This window comes from Orbicella franksi, chromosome 13 (genome assembly GCF_964199315.1).
Source record: "Orbicella franksi chromosome 13, jaOrbFran1.1, whole genome shotgun sequence".
Lineage (NCBI taxonomy): Eukaryota > Metazoa > Cnidaria > Anthozoa > Scleractinia > Merulinidae > Orbicella > Orbicella franksi.
In genome coordinates, this window is record NC_138157.1 from 23,003,309 (window position 1) to 23,023,520 (window position 20,212).

A 20,212-nucleotide genomic window follows, 5' to 3' on the forward strand; every position below is an offset into this window, starting at 1 on the left:
TATTTAGGACAGTTCAATCAGTCCCCACGAAACCAGAATTCATATGAGCTTAAATCACTTCCTTCATATAGCACAGGCACTCAGCTGGTTCGACTCGGTGAAAGCCCGACGTTTCGGGTTTGGCTCTTCTTCGGTGCAAAATATTCTTATACCCTCGCAAAAAGCCGTCCAAGTAAATAGAAGTTTGTAAATTTTCAGTTAAACGTAATTTCAGAAGCAAAGTGCCTGCTTACCTGGTACATAATCCTCGTCTTCCTCGCCGCTGCTACTGTCGTGTTCTGAGCCAGACATCTTTTCTCTGACACTTGTCCCTCCTTACATGACGTGTTGGAGTAAATCCAGAGAATACCCTGGCGACGAGTAGGTCGGTCGATCAAGGAAAACATGTCTGGGAATTCTGCTGATATAACTTGTGCCTTTGTTATCATAGGAGGGGGAATTTCTGGTGTTTCTTGCGCGGAACATTTATCATTATTGTGTCCAAAAGAGACCATTGTTCTTATTACAGCAACTGACGTAGTCAAAGCTACCGGCAACCTCAAGAAGTTTGGTAAAACATTGGAAGAATTTGATGTTGAGGAAAGATCAGCTTCATTAGTGTTCAAGGACAGTCGTAATGTTGTCATTGTAAAATCACTTGTCACCGCCTTTGACCCTGAAGGTAGGCAGACACAATCTAGTATAGAAAGATACCTATATAGAAACTTTATTAACTTGTCAATACCTTATTGTGTGGGAAATCTCATACTATATCAAACACCCGGGGTAGTTACTCGATAAAAATCGATATCGGAAAACCACTCGATAACTCGACAATAATCGATAAATTGAAATCAAGTGTTATCGATGATATCGGTCACTCGAAAAACTCGATACTCGCATGCTTGCTAGGTTCAAAATTATCGATTTTATCGGATCTATCGATCAATGCGTTTCCTTAGTTTACGCTTTAAGGTGGCTGAACACAGTTTTCGATACCTGTGTTTCATTCACCCTTTTCTCTAAGACCCTTGATCTCTCGGTCGCCAAAAATGGCAGCAAGCAAGTTAACAACACAAACTTTGGTTTTTTGATGGTTAGGGACCGTTCATTTTTTATGAGGAAGGGGGGGCTGGTGGGATTTGGGAAGCACCATTTAAAAATCGCATGACCCCCCCTCAACTTACCAATTTTTTCACGTGGCCCCCCCCCTTGTAGCGGTCATTTTTTGGGATGACCCCCCCCAAAAAAAAAAATTGAACAAACAATATTTAGATTTCAACTTTTTTAATATTTCTCTATTATCCCTGTACTTCACGTTTTGTGCTCACTGTGAAGACAATATTTACAATCCCTATACTACAGAGAGCTGTTGTTTGAAAAACAAATCAAAAGAAAGAGAAGTCAATTTCGGATCTCCTAGTTATGGCTCGCCCTGAGCGTGTGGCATTTGGCCTCTCATTGGCATCTCCCTCATCTGAATTGATGAATGCCCACAGTTTTAATGTAAAACAGATCAAATGTATAGAAGCTAAGTTGACGAAGGTCACGCAGGATATGGAAGCACTAGAAAATAAGAGCAATTATAACAGCATATTCAAGGGCATACTCAAACAGCACATCAATAAAAGGAGAAGGAAAAAAGAAAACTGCAGAAAGTCAAATGAAAGAAAGAGGAAGCAGACTGAAAACAATGTCCAACGAGTTTATGGAATCTGTGTTGGAAACCTGCTAGGAAATGATCTTCCACAATGCCTTGTGTACCCTCCTAGAATGGCCGTCCCGGAAGAGTGTATTAAAGTTGAGGATGCTGCCATGTCGTTATTTAGAAGAGATGGGCCATACATCGCACAGCTCTTGGAAGGGAATTATTTCACCAATGCTGCAAGTAGCAGAATCACCACCAACCTTGAGCAGGAAGTCAGAGATTATGTTTACACCTTCATGTACCCTGAAGAGTACACTCTGACGGAAAGCATTGCTGCTTCTTGCAGCATCGGTGAAAGAGACTCCCATAGCAGCACAAGCGGCGACGAAGAACTCGACGACAGCGAAGATGAAGATGAGTGCCAGTGAAAGTTGCATTCGAAAATAACAGTGTTAAATACTTCTTTTCAGTAGCTACAAATGCTTTTTGTCGCCAAACGTTTTTTTAAAGCAGAAGGAAAGTTTGTAATAAATTTGTATCCTGTCTTCTATGTTTATTCTATAGCAATTTTTTTGATATTCAAACATTATGCCATTTTAAAGTTTTACTAAAATATTTCACGTGACCCCCCCTTTTTCCCTTATTTTTTTGGGATGGCCCCCCCTTGAAAGCCATTTTTTTTTGCATGCCCCCCCCCAAATCCCACCAGCCCCCCCTGCCTGATAAAAAATGAACGGTCCCTTAAGCTGACGTGGGTGACGTTGCCATTGCAACATCAATAAAAATAAAAAGGCATTTAAAATCGGTTTTGTTTATTTGTAGAAAATCTAGTCATTAGATTCTCTTTATAATTTGCTTGCAACAAACTTGAAACGATTCTCACAAGTTAACACCATTTTGCTAATAATTTAACAGAGAGATCTTTAACTATCCCTTGCTGAAGGTTCACTGGAATATCGAGAATTTCCCTTGTTAAAGTTCAATTATTTTCAAAACTCCAGTTACTTATTTCCTAAAGTATTTTCCTGCCAAATTTTGTGAAATTCTAATGTGTGGTTCTTGAGAAATAGGCATATTTCCAAGAGTGCAATTTGTCATTCAATTGCAATTTTTTGACTTACTACGCATGCGCTGTGTTTAACTGGGTTCTTTCGGTAACAAAGAAAAAGCTGAGAATTGCTGGGTTCTTTGCATCGTTACCTTTTTTAACATATTGTTGTGATAAAAGACTAAAGCCATCAATACACTGCGTTCAATTATAGAGAAAAATAGAACAGATAGTGCGGGTGCTGAAGGTCCCGAAAAGTTTGCGCACCCAGAAAGCTCTAGCTAACTCTCAAACCTTATGATTACAGAACTGTTTTATTCACATGTTCTTGATGTCAACAGAGGTTCTTTTCATACAAGAAGTTTCAGACATGTACACCTCTCAGTTTTTATATGCAGAGTAATTGAATATGGCTTTACGGGCCCAAAAAGTTTCCGGGGCTTTCAAGAAACGGGCCCCTGAGCTTGAAGTAGCAGAGTGTTAACAACAGCTCTTTTATGTTGTAGATGATGTTTAGAATGAAAATTTAGGTATTGATCAGTATTGGTCGGTTTGTGGTATACAGTGACCTTGGTTGAGCAATCTTTGTTCACGTATAGGCAGGTGTCAAGAAATAGAATTCTGTTGGTTTTTTTTTCCTCCGAAGTGAACTGAATGTGGCTCTCAGCTTTGGTCTTGTCTTTCAGTTGGCTGCAAGCATGCTCTATAGCAGCAATAATATCTGCGACTGGAATCTTTGAGGGAGTAATGCTGAGTGATCACCAGCTATGTGGTATTGATATATTAATGAAGCAATTTTATTATCACCAAAATTCATGAATACACAGTGAGCTCATTTTCTGATAATCTCAATGCCACTTATCCTTGTTTTTTGCTATCACTCCAATTTGCATGACCAGAATGCAGAAATATGTCTTCGTATGGGAACGCTATATATGCAGGGTACAGGGTAACCCTCCTTGAGTCATGCCCACCACTTGAATGTTAAGAAAATTGAAAATGTTTGACAAAAAGCGCCAATGAGAGGGAAGGTCAATTCAAGAGGACAGTTTCATTTAGTTTATTGCCTGACCTTAGGGAATACAAAGATTATCTGTCATTAAGGTCATTCCCAAGTATTGCATTGCGCATCCCTACTGCGCATAATTTCATGCATGATTAGCGCGCGCGCATTAAAAAATGGCGGCTTTTTCTTTATGGCTGAACCTCGCCGTAGGGGTAAATCGTGATTTTCTCACAAATGAGTATGGCGACCTATCATTTTTTCTGTTGTTTTGAATTGAGTAATAAATTTCTCATTGTAAAATAAATATGGACCAATTCTTAGCGTAGAACAAAAAACAATAGTCAGAAACGTGAATTTAGCAAGCAATCGTGACTACAGTCATGGTGCTATTATAAGGATTTATTGGGTATAAACAAGGTGCTGTTGCTCCTAAATGAACATGGGGACCGCTCATTTTTATTTCAAAATTTAAGTTCCTATAATATAAACAATCAATAGGCAAAGTTTCACAAAAATCTCAGTGTAGGTTCTATTTCAGTGGAATGACCCTAAGTGTTATCAGAGAAATGTTTGTGTCTAATTAATATATTATTGTACATCAAAAGCATGTTTGGCAAACTTTAAAGTGTTTTTGTGTTTCATTATATTATTATTATTATTATTATTATTCTTTTTATTGGAAGATCCATGTGCTTTACAATACTAACGTTACCTACAATGCTAACGTTATTTACATCACTAACATTACTTACAATAGTAATATATATATTTTTTAAATTAATTACTTCATGGCATATATTACATTACAAATACAAAATACTAACTTTAAAAGCTTACAATTTACAACACAGTATTAACATCGACTTATTACTTGATACAGTACTAAATTATGATTATCGCTTACAAAATGCTATTTTACCTACTTAAAGTGCATCATATTTCTTGCTTACAAAAATGATTTACTACGTATGACATTAACTACTTACAAGAAGTTGCATAAAATCACTGTTATATTACTTACAATACATTATAAATCTTACTTACACCAATCACTTGCACCAGGTGGTAACATAGTGACTGTAGTGTGGTTATCATTACCTTTTCTAAAGCAACACGCACGCGCGCACGCACACAGTACAGATACACGACTAAAGCAAAGCGGCCCACGTTTCTTTAAATTGATCAAGTTCTTTGTTTTTAACAGCCAAAGTGCAAAGGATACAGAGTTTGTCTTTTAGGCGCAAAAGAAAGCCATCAAAGTCTAGGGAGCCAATGTGTATGCTTGAAGCGAAAATATGATATTTTGCAATTATTAGAGAGTAGTTGAGGGCTATGGAGTTAATTAAGCTACAGTTATGATGCCAGCCATATAAGATTACTTTTTCTGATAGAACTATATGTTGGTGCCACCAGCGAGTAAAAAGGTCCCAAAATTTCATGGACTCACAGCATGTGATCAGCAAGTGAGCCAATGACTGGCTTTCTAAATTACATAAAAGGCAATTATCGAGGTCCGTCAAACCGGCGCGAAACAAACTGGATTGTGTAGGTAAGATGCTGTGGATGATTTTAAGTTGAAACATTATGAGTTTTGCTTCTTTTAAGATACGAAATGGGAGCAAGTAAACATTATGAATGCTCTCATTACTAAAACCGTGATGTAGAATTTTGGGTTCTGCTGTTGGTGGTAGGTATCTTTTTTCAAGTAGTTTTGAGTATGCTAATTTTGTGGAGAAATGTTGTGTAGGTGTTGCGGCTCTAGGTGCTAAACTGTTGGCAGAGGTGGCGGTATTGTGGAGAGATTATTTGCAAGTTTTTGGAATTGCATTTATGAGGCCATAGCATACTGTAAATGGGCATTTTACATGAAATTTTTCTATAAACCCCGTTAGAGACAAAAAATTAAAGTCTGCATTGAGCAGATCTTGGATGTAGATGATGCCTTTGTTGTACCATTCATTAATAAAGATTGTCTTTCCATCCAGCCAGATGTTGCAATTATTCCAGATTATTTGATCATATACGGGTATTTGAATTCTTGCCAATAGCATAGAACTGTGCAGTAGAATTTAGGGAGTTGTTCTAAGCTGAGCGTCTTTACATCGTAGTCGCAATTAATCAGGAAATCAACACCACCGAACTGTCTGACTGTGTAGTTTAGGATGGTTTTCCACGACGCATCACCACCTTCTATAATGCGTTTGATTCAGGTTATTTTCAAGGCGCGTTCCATGATTTCAAAATCAATCATTTTCAAGCCACCGCATTTCTTTTCTGCGATAATGGTTTTTTTCTTAATTTTGGGGTTTTTGCCTTCCCAAATAAAACTAAAAAGAATTTTGTTAATACTGTCTACAAGCAGCTTCAAGATTGTCAAAAGTGAGGTGCTGTATACAAGTTTGGCTAGACCTAGTGTTTTGACAATGTTTATCCTGCCAATGAGAGTGAGGTTTCTACTTTTCCAGCTGTGTAGAGTTTGTTCTAGAGTGTACACCTTTTCTTTGAAATTTAGCTTATTAGCAAGTACAGGGTCATACGAGAAGTGAACACCCAGGGTGTAAATTGAGTTTTGGCAAAACGCAACTAGAGGCATTGTTGTAAATGACATCAAACCAATTTAGGATGTCAGGACTGAAATTAAACCTTTGTAACGCAGCTTTTAAGTAGTTCCATTCAACTGTGTCAAACGCTTTTCGGAAGTCTAAGAAAATGGCAATACCGGGTTTCTCCTCTTGCTTAGTGTGAAACAGCGTCTTGAATTAGCTGAACATTCTCGCCTATGAAATGGCGTTTGATATAAACGGTTTGATAAGGGTTGATGATTTTTGGAAGAATTTTTTCTAACCTTTGCGCAATTGATTTTGTCAAAATTTTATAATCGATATTAAGTAGTGAGATGGGTCTGAGATTTTCAAGCAGGCTTTTATCCTTGTTTTTCTTGGGAATTAACGATATGATCCCGCACCTTTGGCCAATAGAAAGCATTCCCATTTTGAAGGCGTAGTTGAAGCTACCGATTACATCAGTACTGATTTCTGACCAAAAAATTTGTAAAACTCCGCAGAAAGGCCATCAATGCCAGGGAATTTACAATTTTTAAATTCTTTTAGAGCTCATAGGCATTCATGTTCAGAGACTATGCCTTCACATGATAATTTTTCTTCTTCGTTTAAAGAGGTAATGTTTTCAGTCTCAAAAAAGGTTGGTTTGGACTGCGTGTGGGTTTCAGACTTCTGTGATTTGTAAAGTGTTTCGTAGAACTTTTCTTCCTCCCTAAGAATTTCAAATTGGTTGGACATATACTCATTATCAGTTATCTTTAACTTTGTTACAGTTTTTCTGCAATGATTCCATTTTTCGAGGTTAAGAAAATACTTTGTATTGTGCTCGCCTTGCTCTTGCCACCTGGCTCTGCTCCTGAGGATTGCTCCTTTTGTGTTTTGACGCATTAGTGCTTGTAAGTATAGATTGGTGGCGTAAAGTTCATTTAAAAGCTTTTTGTCACTGGGGTTCTTTTCAGTTTGTTCCAATAGCTGATTGGCTTTATTTTGTAATATAGATTCTTTATTTCTTCGTTGTTTGGCCTTAAGTTTTGAGAACTTGATTGTAAAACCACGAATTTCCATTTTGACAAGGTCCCATTTTAGACTTAAATTTTGGACGTCTGAATACTTGTTCTTAAAAAGTGGAATCTCTTCCTGAAGTTTGTCAACATATTCGCAATCTTCCAGTAAAGAGTTGTTGAATTTCCAGAAGCTGGGTCCTTTGGGTTGCAACAGGATTTCGGATTTAAGTGTAGCATGATGGCTGAGTGATCTGATTCAGGAGCATTGATTATGGTGCAGGATTGCACGTCTGTGGAAAGGTTATTTGAAATTAGGGAAAAGGTCTAGCCGAACCTGAATTTTGCAAGACTTGTTTCTCCACGTAAATCATTCTGTGTCCGGGTTGCAACGGCGCCAAATGTTGGATAAGTCATACAGGTTGATAAGGCGTTTGATTTCCTGAATAACGTGAGCTTTTTTCAAAATGGAGTTCCCTCCCTTCTTGTCCATGTCCATCAAGCGCAGTTAAAGTCTCCTGCAACAACAATATTTTATTGCGCGAATTCTGCAAGTAGGTTTTGGAGATCTTTAAAGAAGGTTAACTGCTGATTAACATCATTCAGTGCATAAATATTAACAAGTATAATGTGGTACTCGTCGACGATTAAGTCAAGTAGAATATTTCTTCCATTTTTGTCGGTGATGCATTTTTCAACTTTTAACTCAAGATTAGGGTTAACAAGTATCATAACCCCTTTAGTGTTCGAAGAGCCGTGACTGAACAAGGCTTTCCCACCCCACTCTGCTTCCCAGAATTGAGCGCATTCTTTAGTGCTGTGCATCTCTTGTAAAAATGCAAATTGATGCCTCTGGTTGTGCAACCATCGGAAGATTGATCATTGCTTGATTGATTTACCAAGCCCTTTCACATTTAGTGACTGAATTTTAATATTCAGGTTCGGGTGTGACAATGTTATTGTGTCAGTCAAAGAAACAGCATTCTGGAATGCATTGGCATGAGACTTTTGGAGCCATCTTTAGGCCTAATTAAATGTAGGATTGGTAGACTGCAAAACAGTTGTATTTTTTTGCGAACACGAGCGACGGTCAATATTCGAATGAAAGGTCTGGAGCGAGTGTAAAAACGGCGAGGGAGAATGGGGAGAGACGCTAAAAATTACGACTGTCCGCTATGCACATGTTAAATTCGTTCAGAATTTCCCGTTCTTCCAGCAACGAAAATTTTTACAAGTGCACCGCTGCAAGGTTTCACTTTTTCAGGTAAATTTTGCACACAGTCGGCAACGACACGTCCACCAAAACTTAGGTTTTGTCCAGACGCTTTTGTGCTGAAGGTCGCGTGGGATTGATAACCGCTGGAAGATGTGGGTGGAGCTGTCAAGCAATTTCTGTCACCTCAGCGACATTATAGGACCCCCGCTCAGAACGAATTCGTTGTATGAAAAGCCGACAGTCGTTTTCTTGCCTCACATGCCCTACGGATGTGTGAGGCTCGCGCGCTTCACATGCGAGGATCACACTTACGGCGCTTCGCGCCTTCCGAAAATGTCCGAAAACGACTGTTTTGCAGTCTATAGGATTGGCAAAATTAGCATACTTGTGAACGCGAGCCAAAACAGAAAACAAACAAATAACGACTACAAACAACCAAAAAAACACAGTAGACGACGTAAAATAGCGGACAACACATGGCATAACACACCGACAACTAAGAAAGGCTCAGTAAATGGCCCTCCAATGCGCCACAATAGAGTGGTTTCATGTTCTGTGCTGAGCTGCATCATAGAAATAAAAAGTATTGACACGATTAACGCTACTGCTTAACAATTCTCATGACTAGTAATGTTTGTGCACTTCGAACTAAAGAAGCGAAAACTCGGTAACTATTAATTGGCAACAGGATTTACAATGTTTTACACACAAACACAGTTCTGATTATGAAATGTCTCATACCAAGTGGGTCAAGGGCAGAACTTGACAGAAGACTTCTTCATGCCTGTCATCTTCCTGGGGCTATTGACACATATTGACACTTGAACCATTTGCAGTGGGTTTATAGTTGGCGGCCATTCATTATATTATTGATTGTGTTTATTTGTTCAGAACACAGTGTTGGTACTGAGATGGGCAACACATATTTTTACAAGAAACTGTGTATCTGCACAGGAGGAAAACCAAACATCATCGCTGAACATCCTTGCGTCATTGGCATCCGTGACACAGAGAGTGTGCAGCAATTGAAAAGTAGGCTTTCAAAAGCTCGCAGAGTGGTAATTGTTGGCAATGGGGGAATAGCATTGGAACTTGTGTAAGTTCAAAGATATTTATCGTGACCATCGTCGTCATCATCATCATCATTTAATGCCTCACATGAAGTATTTATTAATTCCATTAGCTTAGACAGGGTGAGGAGACTCTCAGAAAAACCACCAGGCTAATAGGGGAGGCCACCTCAATAAAACATCAAGTTTTATATGGCTTGGTCAGTTCTGTGTTATTTTATTAACAAGTAAGTAATAAGAACCTAACTTCAGAAAACTATAAAGTATGTCAAATTGTTTAATGGTTTGGGGGTTAAAAAGACTGAAACTACTGTCTACAAGGGTGGTGGATGTTTATTTAAGGTTATGCTATAGGTTTGTGGGTCATTTTTCTTTCACTTGACACAAAAAATCTTCTCTAGTTGCATTGCTTTTGTATATTTTTATCAGCCATTCAAAGCATGATGTGAGAGATTTTTTGGGGCTCAAAATTGCAACTCACTGGTAGCCAATGAAATTCATTTCTCATGTAGGGTAGATAGATAGATAGACACCTTTATTTAAAGGTTAAAATCTAAAGGTAAAAATTTCAGAGTAGTACCTTCAGGGAGCTTACAAAGCATCTCTGCAATCAATAGGAGCCCTGATGCTATTACCTGACGTAGATTACACAATAATAGGATATATACAAAAGTAACAACATAAATATAGGAAAGTATATTACAACAAATATCAAAAGCCTATAACTACCATAGTAAAATCTTCAAATTTAAGTACATTTAGAGTATTTATGAAAAACCGTACTTCCATGATAATAAAAAGATCTCCTGGCTGTTTCCGTTCTTATTGCAGGCAGATGTAAAAGATTACTCTGCCGGGTTGGGCGAGCATTAATGTACTTATTGTAAACAACCGTAAACACCGATACCGTATTGTAAACACTGACCATCTATGCATTTCCTCACAAGCTTAGGGATATGTTCATCGTTCCTGGTCCTAAGGCTTGGCCATTTTAAAGTTCCATAGCAGTGTCACTGCTAGATGTCTTTATTACTATTCTTCCTACTCGCTTCAGCAGAGCTTCTAAAGTTCCGCTGTTTACTTCCCCGCAACACACCCAGGCCCTAGCGTAATACTCTAATATGGGTCTAATCATTGAAATATAAATGCCATTAGCACTATGTAATGTGATGTAGCACCATGCACAACCTAGCATACCAACCCCATCTACCAGCCTTAGAAACAATAGCTGTAACATGTTCATTCCAGCTGAGGTGTTAATCAAAGATAACATCCAAATAATTAAACTCAGTAATGCACTTTATGGCAGACCCACTGATAGTGACTGAGAACTGATTTATCTTAGCAAGTTTCTGCAGAATCCCAAACAACATTGCCTCAGTCTTAGTTATGTTAATAAATAAACTATTTAAGTGAAGCCAACATTCAATGGCATGCAGCTCCTTCACTAAAGTAGCCCAGATAGCAGATACTTCAGGAGCTGAGAAAAATTCTACATTATGATGAGATGAGAATGAGAATACTGCACTCCACCACCGCACTGGGAAGATCATTCAGGTGGAGTATAAATAACAGTGGCCCTAAAATTGACCCCTGTGGAACTTCAACAGATACAGGTTCAGCAGCAGTAGACACACCCTGAAATTCTACAATTCGGGTGCAGTACTGTAGGTAATTTCTAAACCACTCATGTTTGCCATTCATCACTCCAAGACCCCGCAGTTTGTTCAGGGTGACTGCATGAGTAGAATTTTATTGCTCAGGGATATTTCGTTACTTGAAACATTAGCAATACATATAATGATTCCTACTCAATCCAGGTTCTCAAGGGTTCTGAGTTTTTGAGGTCTAATGTCTGTGGTCTGAGGTTTCAAGGTCTGAGTTTTCAAGACACCCCATTTCAACATCTTATGCTCTGTCATTCACTGACTGAAATTATACTCAGTGATGCACAAAATGGCAATGTCAAAACTAGTAAATCAAAGGCCTTATGGCTGGGCTGTCTTGTGTCACTTGTTTAGTGCAAAGAAATCCACTGTCAACCCAAACAAGTGTAAGGCAAACATAACGCTTGATCAAGTAGGCAGGATACATGTGCATTTTCACTTCCGTTAATTCGTTTTCATTTAGTGAGACTTCAGTATTTACAACCCTTCATCAAAAGGGTTTCTTAAAACAGATTGTCACAGATGTCTTCCATTTCAGGACATTTGTGCAGCTCTGTATTTAAGACAATTTTAAGCTTACATCTGTTGTTTGTTGCTTTATTTCATGGATTGAAATGATATTGATATCAAAGGAATCGACAACCAGTCAGTGAGAATAACATCTGGGTAATTTGCGTATTGCTTCAAAGTTTAGACTATGTCCTCAAACTAGCCTGTGTACAGACTACTCTTGTGCAAAGTGAACAGAAGGCAAGCGATTCACTTCTGGTAGCATTACAAAATCAATGCAAAAATATTCCATTAGGCGTGATGCCCTGATCTGACTCATGGTGGTATATATACAGTGATATATTGATCATAGACCTAATGATTAATTTTTGTGAGTTATACCTGTTTGTTTATTTGCAGAAAATGCACTTTAGAGGTTAGTTTTTAATCCACTTGTTGTCATCTTTGGATTTTTCTGCATGACTGAAACCCATCACTTCAATGTTTTAAGCTTGTGATTTGTTGTCAAATTTGATTTAAACCCAAGCGAGTTGCATGAACAGAGGTCTCTGACACTAACAAAATAAAAGTAATGCTAAAAATGGCCTGTCACAAATGGCTACAAATGCTCAAGTCTATAGGGTCTACATCCCAGTCCCGGTAAAAAAATAATTGAACATTGTCTTGATTCTTTACAGCATGGGTGAATTCGCACCAAATGCTGTCAATTCATGGTTGGTTTCATACCTGTCCTTGGTAGCCAAAATTGATTAACCTGCAAGTTGCCTGAACCACCCTTCACAGGAATCTTACATCAGGAAAGCAAAAAATGGTTACACAGGAATGTCTTACACAGGAATGTACCTAACTCACTCCATATCCTTGTGTCTACGTGGCTTTGGTCACATGGACATGAGGTAGAAAAGGAAGAGTTCAACACAACATTTGTTGCTTCCAAGTTTTAACACAAGTGGCATGATGACTTGCTCTCATACTAACAATAAAACAGTAAAACAGACTTACACAGGAAAGCAGCAATTTTGAGCCCTTTTTTATCTAGCATATATTATTTACACAAGGCTTGCAAAATAATTCAATACTGCTTCTGATCACTGGTCCCATGTCTGGAGCAGTTGACTTACTAACTTAACCATGACTTCACAGCCATATGTTCATGGCAACAACATTCAAATGCAAACTTGCACAGGCAGTCGTCTTGCCTACACAAGTGAATTTCATTGTCATTATTGTTGATGCAAAATATGGGTGTGAAGTGAAATTGACTTCGCACAGCTTTATTGCTTCTTATAACACTTTGTCATTCCTGTTCATCGCTTAGAAGATGTTGACTTGTGGAAAGTCTGTCTCTTTTGCTAAAACAAATGATCACACAACAACATTTACATGGGGATATCGCAGATTGATGACATACTATGTGATACCATTGTGAACACCATTTTTGTCTGTAACATAATCATTGCAAACTGCATGTGGGTGTACATTTGTTGCCCTGTTTGCAGCACATGGTGTGATCATATAAGACAAACATATTAAATGAAAGCTCAATAAAATTGTTGTTGATAAAAAGCTACCTTAGTTAACTTATTAATTTACTGCTCAAGTTTGCTTAAAAAGACTTGTGTTTGCTTTCAGATATGAAATGCATGGCTGCCAGGTGTTGTGGGCCATTAGAGATGATGCTATAGGCAACACTTTCTTTGATGAGGGTGCAGCTACTTTCTTCCTTCCTCACCTTTGTCCTAATCTTCCTGTTTTGAGAGAGAAACAAAAGTTTATGGAGACTACTGTTAAAAGAAGGAAATATGATATTGAGACCATGCAGAATGACAACTGTGGTCAGTATGCTTAACTGTGGTCAGTTATTTCTATCCCAATGTAGCCACTGTAGAGAGTGTCACCTGTAGTTTACCTGATCTGGAGAGAGTCTAGAAAATAAAGATTTAGTCTTTAATTAATGAAAGAGGTCTGGAAAAGGTCTGGACTATTTTCCAAGCTACAACAGGCTTAATTGTGCAGTGAAATCCTTGTTAAAAAATTTCTCTTTTTGAAAATGTTCAATTGCAGATCTAAAATCACAAGGACTATCTCTCTGTCTGCTTTACCTGCTGACATCATTATTGTCCACATTCCATTATGGTTACTCTGTTCCCATTGTGTCATGTTTTTTTAAATAGTAGTTTGGAGGTAGTGTATCAATCATGCAAGATCATGTTTGACCACATTTCCAAACACCGAGAAGAGAGTTGAAAATATGATGTGCAGCAGAGTATTTTTGACGAACTTCGAGGTGTTAAGAAATGTGGTCAAATGCTGTCTTGAGTGTTTGATATATCTTCTGAATCAAAACTAAAACTAAGGGGAAAATGGAGAAATAAAGTGGTAAAAATCTATGTTAATAAGATCAGATATCCAAACACCGGCACGGTCATGATGTCCTATGTTTAAACGTCATTAATTATTAATTAGGTATTGCATTTTGTATGTACAAAACAGCCAAAATGATCGTACTTTGTGAAAGAAGGTTAAAGCAGAAAAGGTGTCAAACAACAGCACATTTTGTGTTAAATTGAATTTTATCACAAGCTCACCATCACCTTGTGGTTACAGTTAGGCACCCTGTGAGGAATTAGATGTTCAATCAGGAATTACTGCAATGCTCAATTAATTCAATAATACTGAGGCTTTTGAACTGATGAAAAAGTTGTATTACATATTCGCAGTTTACAGAATGATTCAACAATGTTCAAATCATTGTGTACACTACATGTATTCCTCTATGATGGAAAAATATAAAAGAAGATGCAAGATACTGAAAACAATAGCGTGCTTTTTTCAATGCATTGCTTTATTATACAGGAATATAGTACATATAAATGTTATATATGTAAAGTTTGTAATGATGGCAGTTTTATTGCTTGACTTGAAACATGTCACTAATATCATGACTTATTGCAGTTAACCAATTTTCTTTCTGATAGTGGAGCCCCATACTGGTATATGAAAGAAAAGGAAACCCATAAATTGATTTTCTCATGGTTATCATGGCTAGCGGTATTGCTCCTGGGCGCGTATGCGCATCAACAATGTTGTCATGCAAGGTGGCGGCCATATTCCAGTTAATAGGTTGGCATGCAGCCTTGGTTTATAGGGTCCTTTGAAATTAGACATGCCTGTTATGGTCAATTGACACCTGTCAAAACAAGGTATCTGCTGACCAGTATCACATGACCATGTTGCAGGCTCAAGGTTTAAGCTTGTCAAGGTCACTTATTTTTTTTTAAGTTGACCACTGGCCAAGTGCTGGTTTTTGATTGGATCACAGGCTCATGTCAGGTTAACTGGTTGTAATCAGGGCCAGGTTGTTTGGAAGCCGGTTAACGCAAACCCAAGATTAAAAGTTAATTGAATTATAAATTTTTCTTGTAAACAAATGTTTTTCACTGCTTTTGTTTTGTGTACTTTGAGATTACTCAAACTCAAAACAGAAGGCCAAACAATATACAGGAAACCTCACCGCAAAGTTGCAAAACTCAAATCAAAATTCTTGCTTATCCTGGGTTAGCTTAATCCAACTTTGCACAACCCAGGAGCTCCGCTTTTAGGCTTGGCTAAATCTATGTATTAAAACTTTATACTTATCTTTAAATTCTTATGGTGACATGTAAGTTAGTTGCATTTTGTTGTTTTTTAGGGACTGGTGGCTGTATTGATCGTTCTCAGAGTATGTGTGGAGGGGCATTAGGACCAGACTGGAGCTCTGACCTCACTCTTTGTGGTGCCCGCAGCAGTCAAGATATAGCTCAAAGACAGGTTCACGTTGAATACAAGTGTAACGTAAAACAGATGTTTGAACCAGAAGAGTTTAAAATGTCTGGACTGAAGGAGTCACCTCTTCCGTCAAATAGTAATGGTTCAGACAGCAATTCAGCTTCTGATTGGCCAGTGTACATTCAACTTTCAAATGGGAAAATTTATGGTTGTGACCTCATAGTTTCTGCTACAGGTGTTATTCCTAGTACCCAACCTTTTATACTGTGTGCTCCATTTGATGTTGCAGAAGATGGTGGTCTTTCAGTTAATTCAAACATGCAAACAAGTATTGAGGATGTTTATAGTGCTGGTGACGTTTGTACTGCATGCTGGAACCCAGCTCCTTGTTGGTTTCAGATGAGATTGTGGAGCCAGGCACGACAGATGGGTGTGTTTGCAGCAAAGTGTATGTCAGCACATTTGTCAGGCGAAAAAATTTCTCTGGACTTTTGTTTTGAGTTGTTTACACATGTGACTCAATTCTTTGGATATAAGGTCATTTTACTAGGAAAATTTAATGCTCAAGGATTGGGAAATGATTATGAATTACTTGTAAGATATACAAAAGGTGATGAATATGTTAAAGTTGTCCTACATAGAGGCAGAATGTGTGGAGCTGTCTTAATTGGCGAAACAGATCTCGAAGAAACCTTTGAGAACTTAATTTTGAATCAAATGGATTTAACTGCAATGAAAGACCTTTTGCTTAATCCTGACATTGATATAGAAGATTACTTTGACTGACAGAGCTCCTATTGATTGATTGTTCAAATAGTTAGACACCAACAAGTGTGAAGGATGAAGTTAAAGGAGGTCACTCCAAAAACCGTGTATTTTTTTCCATCAGCAATAAAAAGTTCACATTGAGTTGAGTTACTTACCGTTGTTTTAGCTTCTGAAGTGGATGCGATCCCAATGAAAAAGAAGTGAAAAGTTTGACACCGGGAGCCGCCATTTTGAAAGGATCTTGAAGGCCGGGCCGCATATCCGTGACGTCATTCCGTCCGAATTGGTGCGAAGCTCTAAGGCTAAAGCTCTTCTTTTCTGTTCTAAATCCGTTTATTCGGTTGTGAGCTAAAATGTAAAACCGGGCTGTAAAACCCGAACTGAAAAGGATAGGGAGAGAGGAGTGACTTTCCTTAATATGCCTGCAAAGAACAAAAAATTGGTAAAGAAGTGGCTTGAACAGCTTCGCAGGGATGAGAGATTCATGCCAAAAAAAACCTCGAAAATGTGTATGTGTGCAACGAGCATTTCACAGACGACTGTTTCAAAACTGAATACCGATTTGAGGTTGTGGTGGAAACACAAGAAGGAGGTCATTGAAGAAAAATGCTTTCCGACAATTTTTCAAGGGAAGACCCTTGTTTGGCCGGCGATAAAACCAGGAACATGGAACATTTTGGAACATCCAGGAACATTCCGGAATATTCAGGCGGCTTAATATATTTTCACGAAAAAGACGTTAAAACGGCGTGAATCACGTATAATCGCGTATAATCAGTTTGCCGCTTTTTTCTATAATAACAGGGAAAATGGCTAAATGAAATTCTTCATTTACCAGTCTTACGAGTATTTATAAAAAGTTTCCAAGCGTTTTGAGGAACAAGTAGCAGGAACTTGTCCCAAAACTTCAAACCAGTTTGAATTCGTGGGACTAGTCGCAAGGACCAAATTTTACTCCCTGCGACCAGATTTTGTAGTAAAAATGGCTAGTACTCACGGCTGGAGATAAATGGAACATAAAAGCGAAATATCTGCTGAAAATTCGAAGAGGAACGATTTTGTTTTATTCAAAACGCAAATCTTCATTTCACCGATAAACAAGAACTAATCTAATCATCAAATAGTCACGTCGAGTCACGGAAGAGTACGTTCTTATTGAGTTAATTTTTTTATGACAAGATACGTCTTAGTCGGCGCGTCAGGTATGTTATGGACGGGTCAATGGATGAGTGAGTGAGAGATGTATGTATGTCACACCAATCAGATTGGATCTACTATAAACAGCCAATCAAATTTCTTGTAAAGGTAAATGTTATGTGAGAAGATTTGATCCCGATGCCGTTCAGAACGGCCATACACATTCTTCTATAAAAGAGGAGGAAGTATTCATATATTGGGCTTACTTCGACATCTTCTGTGGGTTAGGCTGAGGATTTTGTGGACGGGTTTGATAATCATTTGCAATTGGATAATCAATCAAAGAAACATAGGGTTTGGCATATAACTACGAGCATGCGATAAAGGGTGAGCTTTTCCCATTAGATAAGGTTTTGAATTAAATGAGTCTTATCCGTTCTACTACTAGGTTTAAGCTGTGAATGAAAAAAAAGTTGATGTGGTTTCTATGATAGGGACGGAATGCACTACTGGAAATTTGAAGAGGTTACTGCCAGGTTCAAATCGTTTGCGTGTTATATTGAAACCTAAATATTGCTTCAGAGTTCGTATAATGAGTGTTCTGGGCGTGTCGTTAATTTCAGCACCCATTGATAAGTTTCAATGTGAAAAGCGAAGAGACTACAATTAATTTGGGGATGTTACTAGAACGGGGAATGGGGAATGGGAAATGGAAAATTGAAAATGGAAAATTGAATTTTTTTTTTACATTAACTTTTTATAATGTGGAATAATTTCTTTCAGCGGCTATTATCGACATCCACGTTTTATTTTTTGCAACGTTCTGCGCCAGAATAAAAGGATATGATAATGGAGGGGTCACCCTGCCTTGTTTCTTTATTTCACTACCTGTAGCTATATTTGTTATCGGCCGGCTGTGAAAAACTGTGACCGAGGTCTTGAAAATGCTGCCCTCGCCCTGCGGCCTTGGGCAGCATTTTCAAGCCTGAGGTCACAGATTTTCACTATACGGACCGACCCTGAGCCTTTTCTTCCAGCAATAAATTGGCTTACAAGTGGGTTTGAATACGCAACTTTGTCATTTTATCGGCTTACGCGCCGTCTACGGAACTCTATTTCGAGTCTATCTTTTTGTCGAGGGTCGCGGGTCGAAGGTTCATGTCGAGGGTCGAGGCTCCAGGGTTGAGGGTAATATTTTTTCTGGGTTTGTTGTTTTACTCCTTGTAGGCTCGATTTCCGCCGCTCAGTCGAGTCCGGTCTACATTTTCTTCCCCGATTTGGTTAAATGTAGTCTTCTCGATTCAGATGTCTTTTTGGATCCACTCCCATGCCGAGAGTTTAATAATATATCACAGACCTGATTATTTATCTATAACCTTCTATAACATTCAAAGTCCGGTTTTTCATGTGACTTCATCACGCTGGATGCTTTGGCCGATGTACTAATGCCATCAACTTTCGAATGGCTATCCGCGTAGAAATAAATCTAAACATTAAGTTTTGCAGTTGTAATTTCTTCAACAAAAAGATAACACATAGGGATAACAGAATGTGGTTCGCGTTAATATTTGTATTGATAGTGATAGTGACATATTGCCATTCGGCAGGTGCGAACTGTGTGATTTCTTTCATGACAATTAAGCTTACATAGCGTTGACCGGTATTTCCAAGCGCGGAAGCTACGTCTCTTATCTTGGCAGAGGTTTCTTCAAGTTCTTATCTTTTAGCGCTTGCTTCCTTTAGTTTTTGCCTCTTTTCAGGGGCACCCAACAACCGTTTTCTCTCAAATGCTTTTAAATGCTTTTAAATGCTGTTTTAGGCTATCTGGAGTACTTTTAAAGCTCTGTAGGTTAATTTTAGGTTGCGCTAAAAAAAATTTATCTGTTCGGTTGTTCTAGGAGAACTTGAGTGTTCTCGAATTTATTAGGGCTTTTTTGTCCATTCCCCGAAAACCTTAGGTCTTATCGCCTTTCCGAAAATGGTAGCTGACCTTTTTTCGGTTCCCAAAACGACATTTTTTACAATTCGAAAACAACAGACATTAAATTTTTCACATCACGAAACTTCGAGGTGACAATTCTCTTCAGAAAATCAGAATGGATTAAAGGCCTTCCGAACAGAACATTTACCGAAACGATTCGTTGGGTGCCCGTCTTTTCCTCAATGAACCTTTCACATGGGCTAAGAAACTGACGCCTGCTTGTCGGAAGAGAAACGTCGCTCGTTTTCGGTACTCGATACTCGTCCGCATCATTGTTCAGTTCACCTCGACGTGGAGACCTTTTTTCGTGCAGGAGATTTTAAATTTGATTCAGGGCTTTGTAACTGCTGTGTTGACGCTGTTTGACGCTTCAAGCTGCTTTTTACTCTCTCAGGTGTTGTTAGCCGAGCAATCATGTTCAAGACTAGTCTTTTGTTACCTTTTGTGGCCTTCAGGGAGAAAATGAAGATCATCTTTCGCTTGATACCGCGCGGACAATGTTGAGGTGAACCTTTTCTTCCTTAATTCCCCTGGATATTGTGAAAGATCACAGTCGATATCCGACAGAAATTTCTCTTTTGATTTCCTATAATTCATTCTGATTTTCAAAACTACAAAAGACAAAATGCCCGTACGCGTTGCTGACTTTGCTCCTCTTCAAGTGTTTGCGGAGTGGCGCCAAAACATTTCCAAGTGGGCGGGTAAACTTTGAAGTTTGATTGTCAAAACTTTGAATTTTGATTGACCGGCAGTTGAAAGGGACGGTAAGATTTTTTTTGAACGTTTCCTCCACCGGGCCCTTCCTTTGTAATAGCTAGTAGTTACAGTGTAGTCACGGCGTGTATTTCAGAA

General features: G+C 38.4%; 2 protein-coding genes across 3 annotated transcripts in view; one reads left to right on the top strand and one right to left on the bottom strand.

The window, feature by feature from the left end:
* LOC145466694 (heterochromatin-stabilizing protein CFDP1-like) overlaps positions 1 to 334 on the bottom strand; it is a 20,521-nt gene extending 20,187 nt beyond the window's left edge. Inside the window, exon 1 of the mRNA XM_081450405.1 lies at positions 234 to 334. Coding sequence (XP_081306531.1) covers positions 234 to 291 — 58 coding nt within the window. The 5' untranslated portion in view covers positions 292 to 334. The remainder of the gene's footprint in view (positions 1 to 233) is intronic.
* LOC145466693 (tRNA ligase complex-associated NAD(P)H dehydrogenase PYROXD1-like) overlaps positions 289 to 20,212 on the top strand; it is a 20,570-nt gene continuing 646 nt past the window's right edge. Inside the window, exons 1-4 of one of the 2 annotated variants that reach the window (XM_081450403.1) lie at positions 289 to 661; positions 9,351 to 9,555; positions 13,339 to 13,541; positions 15,398 to 20,212. The exon at positions 15,398 to 20,212 is cut by the window's right edge and continues 646 nt beyond it. In XM_081450403.1, coding sequence (XP_081306529.1) covers positions 385 to 661; positions 9,351 to 9,555; positions 13,339 to 13,541; positions 15,398 to 16,260 — 1,548 coding nt within the window. In that variant the 5' untranslated portion in view covers positions 289 to 384 and the 3' untranslated portion in view covers positions 16,261 to 20,212. Of the gene's footprint in view, positions 662 to 2,383; positions 3,448 to 9,350; positions 9,556 to 13,338; positions 13,542 to 15,397 lie in introns of those variants that run through there. The other variant, XM_081450404.1, reaches the window with a different exon arrangement.